This window comes from Pelecanus crispus, chromosome 6, assembly GCF_030463565.1.
Source record: "Pelecanus crispus isolate bPelCri1 chromosome 6, bPelCri1.pri, whole genome shotgun sequence".
Classification (NCBI taxonomy): domain Eukaryota; kingdom Metazoa; phylum Chordata; class Aves; order Pelecaniformes; family Pelecanidae; genus Pelecanus; species Pelecanus crispus.
In genome coordinates, this window is record NC_134648.1 from 18425543 (window position 1) to 18444504 (window position 18962).

Consider the following 18962-nt stretch of genomic DNA (forward strand, 5'->3'; position numbering starts at 1 on the left):
AACAGAATTAAAGGCGTCACATTCCAAGCATAAATGCATCCAATGGAATCACCAAGACTAGTCAGCTTTTCTCCCATATCCTCAGCTCGTTTCCTCATTCTGTCACTGCTGACATGACTATCCATCCTGTTCACTGAAGCTTACATCCTTCAGTTACTCTTTTCTCCTCTCTCCTCCTCCCACAACCATCTGCTTCACCATAGCATCTCCAAGACTTGTCCCCTTCCTCTCCAACCTTCCTCCAAAAAAATTCATTTAGGCATTTGTAATGCTCTAGCCTTTCAATGAGCTGACCAGAGGAAGTACTGATGGCACAAGGGTGAGCCAGTAATTAAGGTGCAGCTTTCCAACTCATTTTGCTTTCCTACTAGCAAAACTCTCTCTTTTTTCAGCCTCTGTGCTAGATCTGTCACTACTGCCACATGCATTCTGAATGTTTTCTCCATCACGTGTAACTCTGTATAGCTATCAATCTCATTTCTCTACCGCATGTTTTATATGTTCTGCATTCTACACAAATGCCCTGCTTAATCAGAGAGCAACTGTACTTAAAAGCTTGCAATTTAGATGTGAATATTACCAGACTTCAGACTTTTGGCTTGCTTTTTTCCATTCCTCCCTTTCTCTCTTCCCCCCCCCCCCCCCCTTCAGTTCTTTCTGACACAGAGACACCTTGCATGCATAAAAAAAGTCATTAACAAGTGACAGACTCCTGCCATCCAAATATTTCTAATAATTCATTCTTCTCTCAGGGGATCTGCAAAATATGATGACTACAGCTCCATTAGGTATGATTTATATTGAACTGCTTTTTGAGAAGTTCATACCTTTAAACCGTACTTCCCTCAGGAAAAGAGAGTTCCTAGATGTACTGCATCTCAAATATGCCATTGGTGGTAACACTGCAAGGCCTACAGCTTACATTATTTGCCAGTTCATAAGTAACAGTAAAAGACCAAAAGCCTTCAGACAAAAAGACAGAAACAATTAAGAGCTCTAATAATCTGACCCTGCTGTTCGCAGCACACAGTGATTTAAAATTATTCATGTGTTTCAATATGGAAGTGATTTAACATAATTTAGGAAACCTGAGACCTACATTAAGATGTAATAATGATGAATGGATGAGACACAGCACACAGACTTACAGAAAACCTCAGAGTCCTGCAGAGTAAAGGAAGTACCCCTGAAGAACTTGGCAGGTGCCACCATGTGGGTGGCAAAAAAAAAAAAAAAAAAAAGGAAGACTGCAAGTAGTCTTTTTTTTTAAAAAAAACCCAAAATATAAAAGATCAAGATTCTAGAGTGTAACAAAGGTTGCAGATAAGAATGCATTCCAAATTAGTATCTGAAAATTTTACATAGACAGGACTGGACTAGATTTCTAAAATAAAAAGCAGACAGACTAAGAATCCTTACTAAATTTACTAAAGAACATATACACTGTGGTTGCATCCTTCCATTATTTATTACCCCAGCAACCATTTTAGGACTCAAACACAGCTATTTCTTGCATGGTACTTTCCATGTACATGGTTCCCAGCATAGGCTCCATATACACCAGCAAACACCATGCAAATCTTCTAGGACAAAGCACATATGCAAATCTTTACCTTTCCTTCTAAATGAAGACATTTCTCACAAAGCCTAAACATTTTGAAGTATTAAGTGATTAAACAACAGGAAGAATAATGACTGGCATTTCAACTTCTTAGTGTATTTATCACAGCTAGAACATGGATGAAGTTTTATAACATCTGTTTAATTATGCACCTGACTTCCTATTTCCCCTGCATTACTTATTCTATGGAACAGGTAATGACAGGAACCATTAAATATTGCACAGTTTGAAAAATAGCTAAAAGTATGGGGTGGAAAGAGGAGAAAGGGGAGAAATTAATGTTTCTGCTGCTGAACCAGAATTTCTCAATATCAGAGTGTTTTTTTTCTAAAAACAGATGAGTATAGGAGAACAACAGCCCATGATATAGTCTATTAATCCCAGTTTGCCAAGTTTTCCTCAATACTGTGCTAAGGTAGAGTAGGGCTTTCAAGCCAAGCTTTCTGTGTCAGTCCCTTTTCAGGAAGAACAGGTACAACATAACATCTCCAGACAGGACTCATTTTTGTTGTTTGCATGCATACTGCCAACGACAGCAGGACTCTAAATCCAGAGTGGGGTTTCTGGAAACCGATACAATGAAAGTACACACATGTGGCAGCTCAGCATCCCAGACTTTAGGTAGGACAGGAGAAGAAAAGGATGCATTTCACCTCTGCAACCTCCCCATGCTCCCAACACAAAGCTCTCGAACGCTTCACATTCAACAATGGAGGGAATTTGACCCCTGCCTTGCAGACCTAGGTGAATAACGAATGCTTCATACAAAGCTTGTTTCTTCATTTTTTCAACCCCAACTGTGGTCAGCTAAGCACTGCTGCCAGCTCATGTTGCTAAACAAAAGGAAAACTGACATCCCACACTGCTCTGGTGCTGTCCTGCATGTCCCGCCATCTGTGGGACAGCCCAAGAAAAGCTTCCGTTTTGTGTTAAAATCACCTTTAAAATAATGGATTCTGAGGATTTGCAAACCATTCACCACTGCCTAACGCCACCATACCAAACCTACAACTTGAGAAAAGTTATGCTCAGTTTGAGCGCTTCTGGATCCCACTCATTTTTTTTGCATCCCCTGGTATTTTCCATTCATACACAGCCTGTATTATGGATCCAGCCTGCCTGAAAGTGCCATCCCTCAAAAATCACTGCACCTACAAAACGCAGCATGACAACGTCTCATAAACCAAGAATCACATAACGAGTGTTATGTTTTTGCTGTGCTCTGCTCACTTCACCAGCTCTCTGCAGGACATTGTGTCACACTGAACATCCCCTGCCTTCATTTTCAAGGGTCTAATTCATACGGGCCCAAAATTCCTAAAAGATCAAGGCCCTAGGATCCCCACCACTCCCAATAATTCCCCTTTTCAGGAACAGTGACATTTCTGTACCAACGATGCTTGGCTGCACAGGAGATGGGACTTCATTGTGGGGCCAGCCCCTGACCAAAAGGACATGAAGACAGACAGACAACAGCAACAGTTACCACTTTCTGATCCATTTCCCTTTTGACATTATATTTATGCATTTTACATGTGGAGAAAAAGGGGGAAAAAATGAACATAAACACATCAGTTTTCCTTGGGAAAGACAGATGTAGAGGAGTAACCGGACATAGCAATGACTAGCTTCTCTATTTACTTTTATCCCAAGAGGCACTCAGTAACCACAGAAATGGGTGTGACACAGGAACCTGAGAAAAACACAGACCAAAACACCACCATGAGCAACAGGTCAGGTGCTTAGCTTTAGTTTGCTAACAGGCTGACAGCTACTGTAAGGCATTTAAGGTATTTTGTCTGCAACACAAAGAAAATTCTTCAGCTTTTCCCAGTTTAACTTCCTGCGGTGAATAAAATAAAACATACGGTTCTACACATGGGAATGTCAGAAAGTCCCTGACACATTGACTGAAATCACAACTGTTTTCAGTCCTTGCTGTCACATGAAGAAAGTAAATTTCAGTCAACAGCTCCATGACCTCCCAACAGCTCTCTGTCCAGGGCAAGCGACCAAGGTCAGGCACGCTGCACTTCCCGCATCCAGCATCGGAGATGATGCGTAGAGCTCCCTACTTTACAGCTCTGCCTTGGATTTGCCAAGTGTTTCAAACAAAACCTTCCATCGCAGTAACCTTTGCTACATCAGTAGGCTGCTAAGCATACTTGACCATGTTTTTAACTTCAGAAAAAAAATCATCAATAGTGATCAGAAACAGCAGCTGCAGAAGAAACTCTTTAATGTGTCAATGCTGTAAAAATAAAAAGATTTCCAGAGAAGTACAGCAAGAGGAAAATACTACATCAATTCTGAACTGGGTCATGGTCATACTGGGAGCAGCATTTACTTGTGAAAAAACCTGCAACTGCAATATTTATCTTTGTAAAACACTGTGGAATGAAGTTAATAGGAAAAAATCAACTTGTATTGATAATATGTTCGAAAAATTTTCAGATCACTTTTACCCACAGAATGCACAGCATACAATTTCCTGAACAATTATAGTATTACAGCGGGTAAACTAACCCATTTGCACCTTTTGGAATTGTTTCCCTGTGCATTAATACTGTTACAAAAAGGTATTTTCCTTCAGCATTGCTGTCCTGTTGCACTATTCAGCAGTATTTAAACCAGCTGCTGATTTCCATTTTTCCAACTTAACGCACTTTAGTACAAAAGATGCTCTCACAAGACCTTATTAGAAATTAAATTTTATCCAAGTATTAAAATACAAAGGTCCTTTGGGTCACACATACTATCAGTTTTTAATTCCATAATGTTCCATGCCTGGATTTGATAGTTGAGCCTGGAATTAGATGATTATGTCAAAAATGCATTAGACAAACTATTTGCTTGTTATCCTGTGTTGGTTTCCAGCTCTGTCTGCCCCAAACACAGATATCTGTAACTGCACTCACATCCACAGCCATCATTTCATGAATGAAAAAAAAAAATGTTTACAAACGCTAACATTTTGACCAATATTAGAATTATAATTTTGCTAAAAATGCTCATTTACTAGTTTATACCTGTACATGGAATAAATCTCAGTGGTCAACTATGTCTCTTGGCTGGCACATATAGATCTTGACAGGCATTCCTACAACCTTGTACTGATATCAGATTGACTCCTGCTGGAGAGCCACAATGCCAAAGCCAGGTACATTTGCTACACTGATTTAGCACAGTATATGCAGCATGTGTGGGCATAATGCTGCCTGTAGATTTTGAACTATGCTGATTTAACTGCTATTTAAAAGTATTAAATTTTACAACTTCATAATTAGTATTTTGTTACCACATTAGTAGAAAACTATTATTTGTCATATAATTACTAAAACATTAAACAAAATTTCTATCCTGCTTATTGGATAAAATAACTCCCACAAAAGCAGTGCACATATTATAAACTACTGAAGTTTTTAACTTCTTTTGGTATATCCACCACATCTAAACAAAAAGTAAAGCCATCCTCCATCCTCATAACAGAGAGAAAATGTTTATTTCTGCTTTGAATTTTAATTCTGGAGTTAACTCTAGAGAATCATAAATTTAACTTTTTAAGCTGCTAGATACAAGTGGGACATTTTTATTGTCATCCCCGCCCCCGAAAAAAAAAAAAAAAAGTTTTTGCACTTATTCTGCACAGTGCCCAAAGTAAACAATGATAAAAGTTAGTAAGTGGGGAGTTGCCTGTTGTTTTTACAGCATAGGAGCCCTGTACTTCTGAATCACTAAGCAGCTGGAGTCTGGTTTAATTACTTAACATCAATCAAGATGTAAACCAGCACTTGGAGACCAAGGAATGCAACATTCATCTGCAACACAAAAGAAATAGCTAAGCTATCTTAGCTTCTGCCTAGACGGTTTGTACACCAGGAAAAGTCAACACATTGCTTTTATACTATGTCAGTAACATAAAATAGCCAAATAGTAATTTTATGCTGTACTTGAATACATCGGTGACAATTTGTAGTAAGGGAGAAAAGATCATGAGAATATTATTTCATAAAGGCTTGTAACCTCTAACACAGAACGTATTTGTCCACTACTACCTTCTGGCAAATAGCAGCACCAGTATACGATAGCACTTCCCTCTCCAATAAATGAATAGATAGAAAGTTAAAATAAAATAAAAGGAGAGATGAAATTGCAAACTCTAGGTTCCTGCCTGAATTTTTCAACTGTTCACTGTCTAAGCTTGTGATATACAATTCTTTTACTGTGTTTTTGCTAATATTAAGAACACAACACAGCAATGCTGCATTCAATTCAATGGAGCACTACAGCCTGTCTTTTGCAAGATCAAAGGAGATGATCTAATTATCCTTTCTGATCTTCAGATCTATAGATGTAAACTACACACGCTATCTAATCTATGAAAAAAGCAACCACCCATCATAGTACACAAGAGCTTCTCCCTAAAGATAAAAGAAACAAGTAACCACATGGGACAGATGTTAGCCACGTTACTTATTGCACTGTCGGAAGCAGCTCAGTTGGTACAGTGTTGAGGGTGAAATAAGACACCATGAAGATCTGCCCAAATCTCGAGCACATCTCAGGTAATCCATCGATAAAAACAAAGATTATAAATAACTGCCTGTATCATGGAAGACACGATCAGTCTAAACACAGATTTAGCCAACTCTGTAGCAAACATCAGATGCAGAACACAGAAACAGTTCCTGTGCTTGGGATCCCACCTATTAGTTATTATACAAGCACAGAACAACAACAGTCCCCAACTCAAAGAGCTTCCAATCTAGGCATAGGATGACAGATTAAATATGTACAGACAGGTAGATGTAATAGCACCTGGAAACAAGGTATCACATTTGTCTCAGCACAGCAGTGGCTACGGTACTTTTCAGGTACAGGGAAGATTTTACAGTGATTTTGAATCAGGGCAGCTGCACACAAAAATGCATGACACTGGTACTATTAGCTCATTGCTACAGTGGGAATGACACAGCTATTTTGGCAGTGCTTCTAGCTGGTATCAAGACCCATAAGCCAGAAATAAAGTTCTTATAAAGTACGATGAACATACTAAAATACCCATTTGCCTTTCAACATTTAAGAGGTAAGTTTGCTTATGTCCTGCTCTACTACAAGCACCTAGCTCTTTAGCTGCAGACAAGCTTTGCAGCCCCCTAAAACTGGGACTACCTAGCAAACTAATAATTTCTTAACTTAAATCAGAGACACTGAGTCCTTTTTGATGATTATGCTGTGTTGATCATTGCTTACTTAAGGGATTAGCCATATTTAGGACTGGACTGCCACAGCTCTTTTCCCCTCCCATGCAACCTGCAATGAGAAACCAGAATGGGATGATGACACTGAGATCATTACAGTGTCTCATTTACCACTGTTCTGGAGTTTCCTTCTGAAAAAAAGAAATTCCCTGATTGCTTGTTAAACCAGCTTTAGGGGTACTTCATATCCTCAAGTGGCTCAAAGCAGCTGAATAGATGGGAAAAAAAGCCAGATTCCTGATATGTCCCGAGTTCTAGGGTCAATTTCTATGGCCAAGTTTATGGTCAATTCATAACGAAAGCACAGGATATAATGATGCTTTTCCATACCAAAGGGAATAACTCAGGGAAACATTCCTCCCCCTTTTTAGCAAACTACTAAATCAGCAGAGATTGTAAGCAGCATACCTAAGGGAGTTTGATGACATACTGAATCGTGCTGAATGAAAAAGGGATGCTGCCGAGTGTACAGCAAGTACTGAAGACTTTCCTGTTGCAAGTTAAGTAGATGACTGGAATAATAGCACATAACAGTAACCAGCAATGTTTGAACATTAAGCTCTGGTCTTAACTCAAGCATGTTCTTGCATACGGTTGCTATCGCTGCTATTCTTCTAACATGCCCTGTCATTAATGATAAAATGGACCCCATGCAAATCACGGTTTAAATATTGTTAGCAGCGTTTCAGAGAAAATTCTTGTGACAGCAGAAGTCAGCCGTTACATCTGGCCACTCGAGAGTGAAAAAGAAATATTTGCTCAGACTTCAGAGGGTCATTTTGGTATAGAAGAGGAAGATAAAAGCAGGAATCTTTTACACTATGACCTAGCAAATCAAAGCAAATAGGGATTCCACTCACTGATAATCCAACAGAAAAGAGACAGTTATAAAATACAGTCAGCACTGTTTATTCTAGGCAATGCGGTTATTATCTCATGCCAAAAGATTATATGCTGGTAATTAAAACATAGAACACTTAATGAAAATCTTGAAGAAAAAAGAAAGAAAATATTATTTCCAAGAAAAGGCAGGTAACTGCAGCACCATGGACACTGCACTCAATGTTTACCAGCACACTTTATTTCGAATATATCAATTATATTTCAAAGTGTTCAAAAGCATTCATTTCAATCATTCAGAAAGATCCATCTGTTATCATCTCCTCTTAATCTGGAAATTATTAAAAAGCACTAAATTTGTTTGCTTAATTATTCCACCTACCATGCTGTTCAACAAAGCAGGGTTTATTTTTAAAAAAACCTCCACCATTGGAGCCTCCCATTTACTCCTAATGCAATGCCTAGAAGGCTCTCTACCACACCTGAGGTGCTGATGGAGATAGTAGGGAAGATAAAATTGATGTCACAACACAGAATCTTTTCAGGATGGAAATACACTTAACAACAAAAAGAAAGTGCTTTTTATTTTTAATCTAATGCTTTATTTTAGTGTAAGCCTACTGTATTAAATCTAAGATCACAGCAGTATGCCATTGCAAGAAAGCATCCATCGAAAAATTATTTTATATGTATACTGACAAAACCAATCCTTAACTAATTAAAGTATTTTCATCACTCCAATAAAGAGGTACATGGAACAGTCATTAAAGAAGAGTCATTAAAACATCAAGAATTATTGTTATTTTGACCATATAGACAGTAACAGGATCACAAATGTGCGACGTTAGCAACTGTTTTCAGCAAGAAATACATTCCCTGAAGTCAGATGGATCCACAGTAATTCTTTCAAAAAAAATTAGAAAGATGTATATGAAGTAATACCATACTCACAATTCAAAGATCAAGAATTTTGCCAGTAACTTGCATAGTTAGAGAGTATATTGGTTTACACAGTCTTATGACAGCAAGTACTTGTTTGGTATGATACTCAAGATGATAGAACTAGGTACGAGTTGTTCAAGGGGTCTCCCTAGTTTCTTTAAACTTTGTGAAAAATCGAGCTACTTTTATATATAAAAAAGTTTAAATACAGTGTCCAGAGATGACCTTTGATTTATGTTTCAATGTCTGCAGTAAATTTACAATACATTTAGAGATAGTATTTCCCTAAAAAATTACTCTTATTAAGAAGCAGAAAGAAATACCAAACATTTATACGTCAGAACTGATTAAACAAACCACTGTCTAATGAGCTGCTGAACCCCGAAAGTGGGAAACTATAGAAATAACAGACATGAACTTATTTTTGATTCAGTAGCACTTCTGAAAGATTCACGGAGAATGCAGAGCTCTTTTTAAACTTCTTTAAAGAGGTGAGAAATATTTATATAAAGATATATTAGACTGAGAGTTCTTCATTATTTTCTTCTCTCCCTTTTTCAGCTCAATTCCACCCCCTTCTTCTCCCTCCCATTTGTATGCTTAGAAGCTTGGTTAATTTCTTTTGCTACTTCAGCTAATGCCAAATGTAAAGTTAAAAAAAGGTGCTGAAATTGAACAATTATATGAACACAGAGAAAGAACCTCTTGGTAGCTGAGGCTCAGCTACGAGTAGCATCGATTTTTCCACTGCTTTAAAATGCAAATAGAACAAAAGACCCAATGAAGTGAAACAGGGAACAGGAGACAATATGGGAATGCACTGATTAGAGGGAAAGAAAACAGTGAGAAGTCCAAAGGAGAGGTGTGGTATTGCTACAGTCTAGTTTCCTATTTCACTTTTACAACAGAATGGACCACAACAATCATTAAACAAACCATTGAAGAGCCAAGTCTTATCTCAAACAACATACTGTGTACTGCATTCTTCAGACTGTTACAGTTCATTTTGTAGGTGAGATCCATAATAGCTAATTATACCAGTTGCTCCGCTTGAATCTGCATCTTCTGCTTAGAAGACTTCTTACATATAAGGAAAAGTGCAATCACTCTTCTATGCACTGCTATCTTATTCCATATTTCTGCATGCACCTGCTGTAAATCTATTTTTCCTATGACATTTTAATCATTTTCCTGTTTGAACATCAGGTCTTAAGGTGCTTCTATTATTATTTTTGTTTCCTCAAAGTGATAGTGACAAATGATTAACTGGTACAGTTATCTTTCCACATGAAAGATTTCCCATTTCTAATTCCACAGAAATAGGGCTATATTTAGTACAACATTTATTTCAAAACAAATTTAAAATACAGACAGAAGTATGTCCTGCAAAAAACCCCACACCTGCATTTTTATTATTACACACAAAACCAGTCCTATTAAAGTCAGTGAGAATATGCACCTACATTTACAAAAAGATAGTAATTTTTGCATAAACAAACAGGGCACTGAAATTCATTTTAGAGGGGACTTTAGGCCTAGAAGCCTAAAGAGTTTTGTCATAAGGGCTGAAAGAGGGCATTTTCCTTCCATGCCTTAATGCAAGTGAGGAAACAAACTTAGCCTCGTTCTTTTTTTAAGCCACAACGATGCCAAGTGGTTGCCTGTCGGTAACACAGGAGGTACCCCATACTTTTGCCAGATTTACACTACCTGTCAAAAGGAAATATTTTTTGTACTGTCAACTAAAAGTCACTTTCCAGTTGCATGTCTCCAATCAACTATGTGATATTTACTCATGTATGTATGACTTTCAAGAATTATAGTTTATTCTGGAGTCACCTTTCTGTGGTTTATGGATAAACTAATTCATATGTTGCAATAAATATATAATTGACCAGGAAATAATTCTATGAACCCCAAATCCAAGCATCCTTAGGTCAAGTGTTTTATATTGTGCTTCCACTTCTGAAACTGCCTGCATGCTTCTGTTCCTCTGATAGAGTATGAATTGCTTTTAAGAGCTGAAACTAGAGATATTTGCACTTAATTTGACTTTTCCATACTAAATTGTTTTCATAGCTGGTGCTGTATTTTTGTTAAGTACTTGGGTTTAGACTTGCATATGGTTGCTTATTTCCTTATCAACAAATCTGGAGCAATCATACTGTATATATGTTGGCTTTAAGGAAATAAAATGTTTCACAACTGGGGACATCAGAACAAAATAATTCATCCTAGATTCTCTCAGGCACAGCATAACTTTCAAGCCTGAATTAAAACCACACATCAGACACAGATCTGAAATAACTAACCACTTTTAGTATACAGCATCATGGTTTAGCCCCAGCCAGCAACTAAGCACCATGCAGCCGCTCGCTCACTCCCCCTACCCCAATGGGATGGGGGAGAGAATCGAAGGAGTAAGAGTGAGAAACACTCCTGGGTTGAGATAAGAATGGTTTAATAATTGAAACAAAATAAAGTACAATACTAGTAGTAATAACAACAATATAATAATGGCAATAATAATAATATACAAAGCAAGTGATGCACAATGCAATTGCTCACCACCCACTGACCGATACCCAGACAGTTCCCAAGCAGCGATTGCTGCTCCCCAGCCAACCCCCCCCCCCCCCCCCCCCCAGTTTATATACTGAGCATGATGTCACATGGTATGGAATAGCCCTTTGGGCAGTTTGGATCAACTATTCTGGCTGTGCCCCCTCCCAGTTTCTTGTGTACCTGGCAGAGCATGGGAAGCTGAAAAGTCCTTGACTAGCATCAGCAGTACTTAGCAACAACTGAAACATCAATGTGTTATCAGCATTATTCTCATACTAAATCCAAAACACAGCACTATGCCTGCTACTAGGAAGAAAATTAACTCTATCCCAGCTGAAACCAGGACATACAGAAAATGAGTATGTGGCTCTGCACACAGAGGTATATCTATTGCACAATTCCAAATTTGATCCTTAATTCTATGCCCACATGTCTAACATGCAGGTCCTACTAAACATGTGTAACCAGCTCATAAATATTTGTTCCCTAGGACTTTGAAATGAAGAATGAAAAGACGCATTTGTCTAAATAATTCATAGAAATTGACTGGTCTTCAGCATCCAGCAACACTGGCACCCAGTGAAACACAGCACAGCAGCTTGCTATTCAACTGCCTCAAACGCAAGCAGAATACACAACCCCACAGTAAAACAAACATTAGCATATTTTTAATTTCAAAATATTGGGGAATATCTGTTACCTGAATGCCAATACTTCAACTGTACTCCAACTACAAAACACAGGGTTTTCACTAACCTTTTGCCAAACCCTTAAATCTATAGGCTGATCTGTCATTGTTTCAGGCCTTTTAATAAACTGCATACAAAGTAAATTCACTTAAAAGTGAACAGTTCTCATTTGGGCACCCATGCTTCAAAGAGACACATTTCAATTAATATTTTATCCAGTTTTGCATTTATTCCAGTTTATCCAGTTTCAAATCTAAACTCGAAGTCTTAAAAGAAACAATGACTTATTTTCTTCCACCCTAGCAGAGACTCAGTTCAAGCCATATATGGGGGCATGTTTTGTACCATCCCATCACTCATGACCTAGAGCAATCCTAGGGAGATTTCAGGAAAGGTTACAACCAAAAATTAAGGAAGTAAAAGAGAAATATATAAGTTACTAAAAGACGAGGGTGTTAATTTGGTAAGGTTCAACTGATAGGCATTACCTATATCCTAAGGTCTCCCACGAGTAGTTCATAGGAAAAAAAAAAAAAATTCAGCTCTTATACAAGTTGGACTTAAAAGTGATGGAGCACCTTGTTATTTGAGATGTTTCAATGAAGAGAAATAACTAAGTCATTCCCAAATCCCAAAAGGATAATGAAAACTCTTAGCACCAAAACTTATTTCTCTTAAAGAAAGCCTGCAATGTTGTGGTAAATTAAAGTTTAAAAAAAGGTATGCAAAGGGAACTTCTAGATCTGGTTTTGCTGCTCTGTTGTTCTTGTCTAAGGCTTGAGGAAATTTATGACTTCCTCCTCCTGCTTGTACCACTAAGAAATCTTCCAGAATACAAGTCTCCTAAATCCTCTGCCTACAAATATATGTACATTTAGATGATTCAGCTGAAAATGCAAGTCCTTTTGGTTTGGGGGTGGGGGGAAGACTCCCCCCAAACATATTTTTTTTAAAAAAAAATGCCCTTCTAAAGTGGCTATAAAAAGTACATTCGTGCTTCTCTGCTATTTATACTGTATAGGAAGAAGGCCTGAAAATTGGCAGCAGGCATTTCTGTATGTTTTGTACCTCAGAAATACAAGTATGCCAAGAATTTTCATCTGTGGTTTCACTGCAGAAATCCTCAGATTTCTAGGAACAGGAGGGGAAAAAATTGCCTCATTCCTCTGCTAGAGGACATACTGTCACACATCTACTATGGTAAATAATAAGCATTTGTCAGGAGTTTGAATTAAACAATGACATAAGATTTTTTTTTTTTAAAAGGCATTTGAATAAAAATCTTTTGGAATCCTCAATTTTTTTAGAATAACCTGAGAACCTGGAGGTAACATTTTAGCATAAAAGACATGTGGCAAGTCATCTTTTAAAAGGAAAAAAAAAAACCAAAATAAAAGATACAGGCCTATTGCAGATCATTTTTATATACGATAAAGTAGTAATAAAGATCAAAACAGATCTTTTCTTCCAATGCAGACCATCATTTGACTGTTAGAGAAGGTGCTGCTGAAATGGAAAGGCTGGTGTTTCATATTAGTACTACTTAAAAATTTGCGCTTTACAGCTATTCCACTGGCAAATGGTGAAGGGAGTAACATAATTCTCAACAGGCAAGTACTCCCACACATTGTCTCCATGTGAAAATCTTGAGGCTATCAACTACCAGCTGCCCAGAGACATTAGCAAAAACTAAAGCCTTGTGTCACAGCCAACTGAACTTTTCTTTAGGTCAACACAAAGATTTACTGGCACTCAGAACAGTATACACCAACTTCAAGGTAAAAAGAGTTTGACGCAAATATCCGAGATAGCCCTATCAGCTCCATATTTCAGCTCCTCCCACCTGAATTGGCTTCTCTTGTCTAAGTCAACTAATGCACAATTCAATAGCCTTGACTTACTGTGAGATGTGAGTTATTGGGGTCAACAGTGTCTCACCCTCCAGGTCAAGCTCATCGGCAAAGCTGTTGGTCCTGATGAAGGGTCCTGTGTTCACATCTAAAAATGCCGGGTTTTTTTTCACTGTGAGGAAACATGCAGAAAACAGTTAAAGCAATAGCATTCAGCTTTTTCAAGAAAGGTCTACCATTCATTTGGATCTCAGAAATACTGTACATTTTAACAGAATGTTGAAAACAGAAGTTACTACAAAAAAATTGCATATACCACAGAGTTCATGAGAAGTAAAACTTTAACTCTTCTTCCACCCGAAGAATTTCAACTTCTGCTGAAGACTTAAAGTTAATATTTTTTTCTTTTTTCTTTATTTCATACTCCTCATACACTAGATTGTCTACATCTATATCACAGGCAGCTTTGTGCATTATAAAACTTATTGTACAATACTCAGCCATACCATGGACCACCGCTTTACAGCAACAGTACATGAGTGCAATTCAAGTAAAAGATCAGTTCCTTTTTATATCATCTCTACTTCGTGTTATAGTTTATAATACCAGTTTCTGGGGTGTAATTACCATGACTAAGACCAAGAAACCAGGCCTAGATCAACAAAGGAGCCTAGACATTTTCACGGTGAGCAGTCAGCTCCTGTCATGAATAGTCTGAGCTGCTCTGCTGGTTCCTAACCCCTCTCACTTAGGCACAAGGATGCCTCATCTTTGAGCCCAGGCATGAGATAGGCGGCAAGATGTTCAGTTCATCCAAGATGAGATCCTTAGTGGGAAGGCCATTTCACAAAACTTCAGATATTGAAAGTTTTTAGTGGCAAAGTTACTTGTATACCAATGCTTTCATGCATCTAAGAAATTAGGCAGCATATTACAGATTTCATTTTTAAACTCAGGTTCCTAAATTCTGCCAGACTCTAACATGAAGAACCCTAAGTGCTTTTTCCAGCATGGTCCTAATATTTGTTAGAGAAGCCACAAAATTTGCATATAAATAAAACCACTACTGTATTTATACATGACTGTAAATTAATTTTATAGAGAATAAAAACAACAAGTAAAATTCTGTAGAAAGCATAAGCAGATTATGACACCTCCATAGAAATCTTTATCTCTGCAACTGGCTGGATCATTCAATGAAATAATTATAATGTTGTAATTTATAAAGTCTCTACTGTATTAAATAAAATATTTTATAATATAACAGTAAATAATGCCCTGCCAAAATGCAACGTGAAAGCTAAAGGAATACAGCAGAAATAGCTAAGTTAAATGTTGCTGAATTTAATGAGAATAGAAGTGGAGATATCAGGAAACAATTTTTTTTAAAAATGTAACCATTTTACTCAAGTAAGTAGGTATCTTCATATGCCAGAAACGGATTTGAACTTCTACAAATAATCAGAAGATAAAATGTTATTATATCATCAAGCACGTGGCCATTCAAAATTACAATAGGAAAGTCTGCTCTCCAGAAATTTTAATAGGAGAGGAAGACCTCTGAAATCACAGTAAGAAAAGAGACAAAACTGCTAGGAGACAAAATTATTAAAAGCAGGAGCCACTTACAGCACTTAAAAATTCTATAGTAAGTTTTAGCAAACATTAGCTTCCCATTTTTTGTTTTCGTATCATGTTAGTTAATCACTTTGCTATAGCCATCATCCAAGATAGTGGCTGTGAAATAAGCAAAATAATTCCAGATTCAGCTATGCAGTAAAATGTCTTCCAAACAGACTCCTTTTGGCTTTCACTAAATTAATTTTCACTGTTTTCATTTCTACAAGATACAAACGAAACTTCCCCAGTTTCTAGGAAAGGACTCACAGCCTTTTTAGTTTTCCTGGTGACAAGTGATAAAACTACTGAACCTAAAACCATGTGAAGTGTTTGCTGAACACTCACTAAATTGTACTTATGAGAGATACAATACACACAGTACACAAGTGGATTTGCAGAAACAGCTGTTCTTGGATCATTCACAGTTACTGCTTTTCAGTTTCATGGGAGTAGAGAGAAAGAGTGGCACAATGAAAAAGGAACAAGAAGTCTGTACCTCAGCCTATTTGAAAGTGCTCTTATCTGAGAATACAGAGATGAAGAGCTGCTGAATACGAGGCAAACATGGTATCTCCCTCCCTTTTTTTATTTTAAAATTTTCTAAGATCATGACCAAGATCAGTCTGCTCTGGTGACGGGTGCAGCCCTCTGCTCTTTATGCTCTCATTCTTAAATGTATGTTGCTGCTTCCAACATGAAGGAGGAACCACTTCAAAACACTACCATGCAACCTGCATGAAGAGAGAAAGGAGGGGCCAAGAAAATAACATGGCGTTAATGAGATCTTCCCTGCCACAAAGTGCCTTGAAAGAAGGCTCAAGCAGAGCACCAGGGAGCATATGCTGCCGCAGCATATTTTTTCATTTATAAAAATAAATTCATAGCCATTTGCCTTTGGAGGTGTCTTTCTCACAAAGCAGTGTCAAAAAAAAAGTATGTTAAAAAAAGACACTAAAATTCTAAATAAGTAGGCTAAAAAAAAAAAAGAAGCTTTAGAAACTCATTTTCAATGGATAATAATGAGTGAAAAGAAACATGGAACAGGTGTAGCAAGGGATATTTACGATAATTCAGGGGTCCCCAAGCTTTATTTTCTCTATTTTTGATGAGTAGCAGCAGCAACTATGGTAACAGGCATGACTATCCAACTGATAAAGCTGAGCCAAGTACTGCTTTGAAATAGCAGAAAATACACTCCCCACAATATGAGAACGCCCACTTTAAAACAGAAATTCTGAACTTTCTGGAAACTTTCAAGGTCAGACTGGACAGGGCTTTGAGCGACCTGCTCTAGTTGAAGATGTCCTGCTCATTGCAGGGGGGTCGGACTAGATGACCTTTAAAGGTCCCTTCCCACCCAAACGATTCCATGATTCTATGAACTTTCAGTCAAGGATTATAAACACAATAACAAGAAATTACTGATGGGTTTTCTATATTACCAACACAACAATTTTATATACAATATGACATCTATGCAGATGCTTTTCTGGTAGTGGTGTATTTGGCTAATAAGACAGAAAATATTTTACACTTCCTCTTTTGCAAGCACACACAAAAAATTGAAAACACTTTATAGCACTTTCATGGAAAATCTGAGTTTTAATTAATGCATTTAAAAAATACCTCTGTTCAGTAGAAAATTTCTTTTTTTTATTTAAACATTTGTAATTTACAACCTGAACAGCTTTCCAAATTCAAAATTCTACTGACATACCTATGCTTTCTTTAAAAAGCAGCACTATAATTTTCTGTGCCACAGCAGGCAACTCCAGACAGAGCATTGTAAAGATTTAGTAATTAACAAAGGTGATGGAGCAATGAAATATTATGAGCTTTACCTGGAGAGGAAGGAGCGCTGGAAGACTGCTGGTCTGCGGAAAAGGATGGCCAGGAGCGCTGACAATCTGAGTCAGAGTAAAGATGCACATAAAATAAAGAGAGATGGTGGGGGGTGGGGAGAGAAAAGCTCCAGACAGGCAGCTAAGGAGATGAAGACATACCCAAAATATAGTATGTTGTACCTGAGAGCTCTAAAAACAAAATAAAAAATACTGTGGAAAAGAGTTTGTATGAAACTCTTCTAGTGTGCACTACATGTTAGCAGAGTATTAAATCACCACTAGGGGAGGCATCATTGTGTCTTCAAACCCATTCTTCATGACAGTGTCACCTGCTGTAAGATATTCCTCCCTACACGCCAGTCCCATTTTGAGGGAAGTAATCTATATGTTTGCCCCTCCCTTCCTGACTTTAGGTTTTCTTCCGGTGTTCCCTTTCCAAAGTGTACAACCTCGTACAGGTCAGACCCCTCTTGCTCTGGTTCATACCATCCTGCTCAGATTTCAGCGCTGTCAGGTGGACAGAGCAGTACTGCCACCCACGTTTAAAGCTGTCTGACATATCTGACATATCACATAAAAGGCATTTGAAGCTGCCCACTTCAACCATTTAAGCCAAGTGCTTGCCTCAAGCTGAATTTCTTGGGGAAAACCTTCAGGCAAGCAAGAGGAGTCAATGATGAGAAAGAGACCCAGCAAAACATAACATTTATGCTATGTTTAGTTCTTTTGAATAGTGTTATCCTTTTAATAATTATTTCATTAAGAAATGCCTGTGGACTCACACACTGGGACAGTGATACTTTTCAGAAGTGTGTGTTGCCTGCCTTTTACACAAAAACTCCCAAAATATAAATGTTTTGGCGTTAAAAAAATCATTTTGCAAGTGTTCTGTCAGTGCTAGCCATGCTCCAGCCCCAGCTCTTGGGTCTTTGCTGAACTGATGATGCCAGGAGAAAGGAGGGAGAAAAGGAGGTGGAAATCTCTGGTTGCACAAGGATACTGGCAGGGAAGCCAGATGGGTGATCCAGGAGTGTGAAGACTTCAATATAAGCGGGCAGCCCAAAGAGAGAACCAAAATTTACTGAATATCAGAAAGCAGCATATGGATATGTGACTAGAGGCTTTCTGAGGACCAAATTAAAGCTGAATGAGAATCCTGTATTCTTGTACTTCCTAATGTCTTGTTTCTGAGCTTTTGACTTGGCAGCCTCAGTTTTCTGTGTAGGTAATCTTATTCACAGTAAGTACAAATACACTCTCTCTTTATTTCTTTGAGTCACTGTGAGAACAGTGTTAGGTAACCTCTCAGCTCCACTAAGCTCATGCTGCCTGGCTAGGAAATAGAAACTGAACCTATGGAAACTGGCAAAGCTCCTCTGATATTCTCCCAAGATGAAGGAATTTCTTGTTCATGTAAAACAGGTGACTTCATGGCTCTTGCTGCTCTCCTGGTCTTGTTCCACCATGCTCACCCCTAACAGAGATGCACTGCTTGGAATACAGGAGAAAAGTGGAAACTGGAAAATGAGCAAATCAAGGATTGGTCAGGGGGAGTCAAGGAGATTCAGTTTATTTTCTGCTATTTTACCACCTTAATTCACCTGTGTTCCACGTGGGTTCAGAGGAGAAACTGAGCCTTGTATTTTCAGACAACTTAATCCAAGCCTGAGCATCCTTGCACTCAATCGCTGAAAAGTCTCTGCTGTCTTAGTGGATGCAGAGCAGACAAC

At 38.0% G+C, this 18962-nt stretch overlaps 1 protein-coding gene across 1 annotated transcript in view; it reads right to left on the reverse strand.

The window, feature by feature from the left end:
• The window catches only part of KCNQ1 (potassium voltage-gated channel subfamily Q member 1), a 368559-nt gene that overhangs the window by 235577 nt on the left and 114020 nt on the right, over nucleotides 1-18962 (reverse strand). Inside the window, exons 12-13 of the mRNA XM_075712468.1 lie at nucleotides 17230-17295; nucleotides 13820-13940 (exon numbers count right to left, since the gene is read on the reverse strand). Of these exons, the coding sequence (XP_075568583.1) occupies nucleotides 13820-13940; nucleotides 17230-17295 (187 nt within the window). The remainder of the gene's footprint in view (nucleotides 1-13819; nucleotides 13941-17229; nucleotides 17296-18962) is intronic.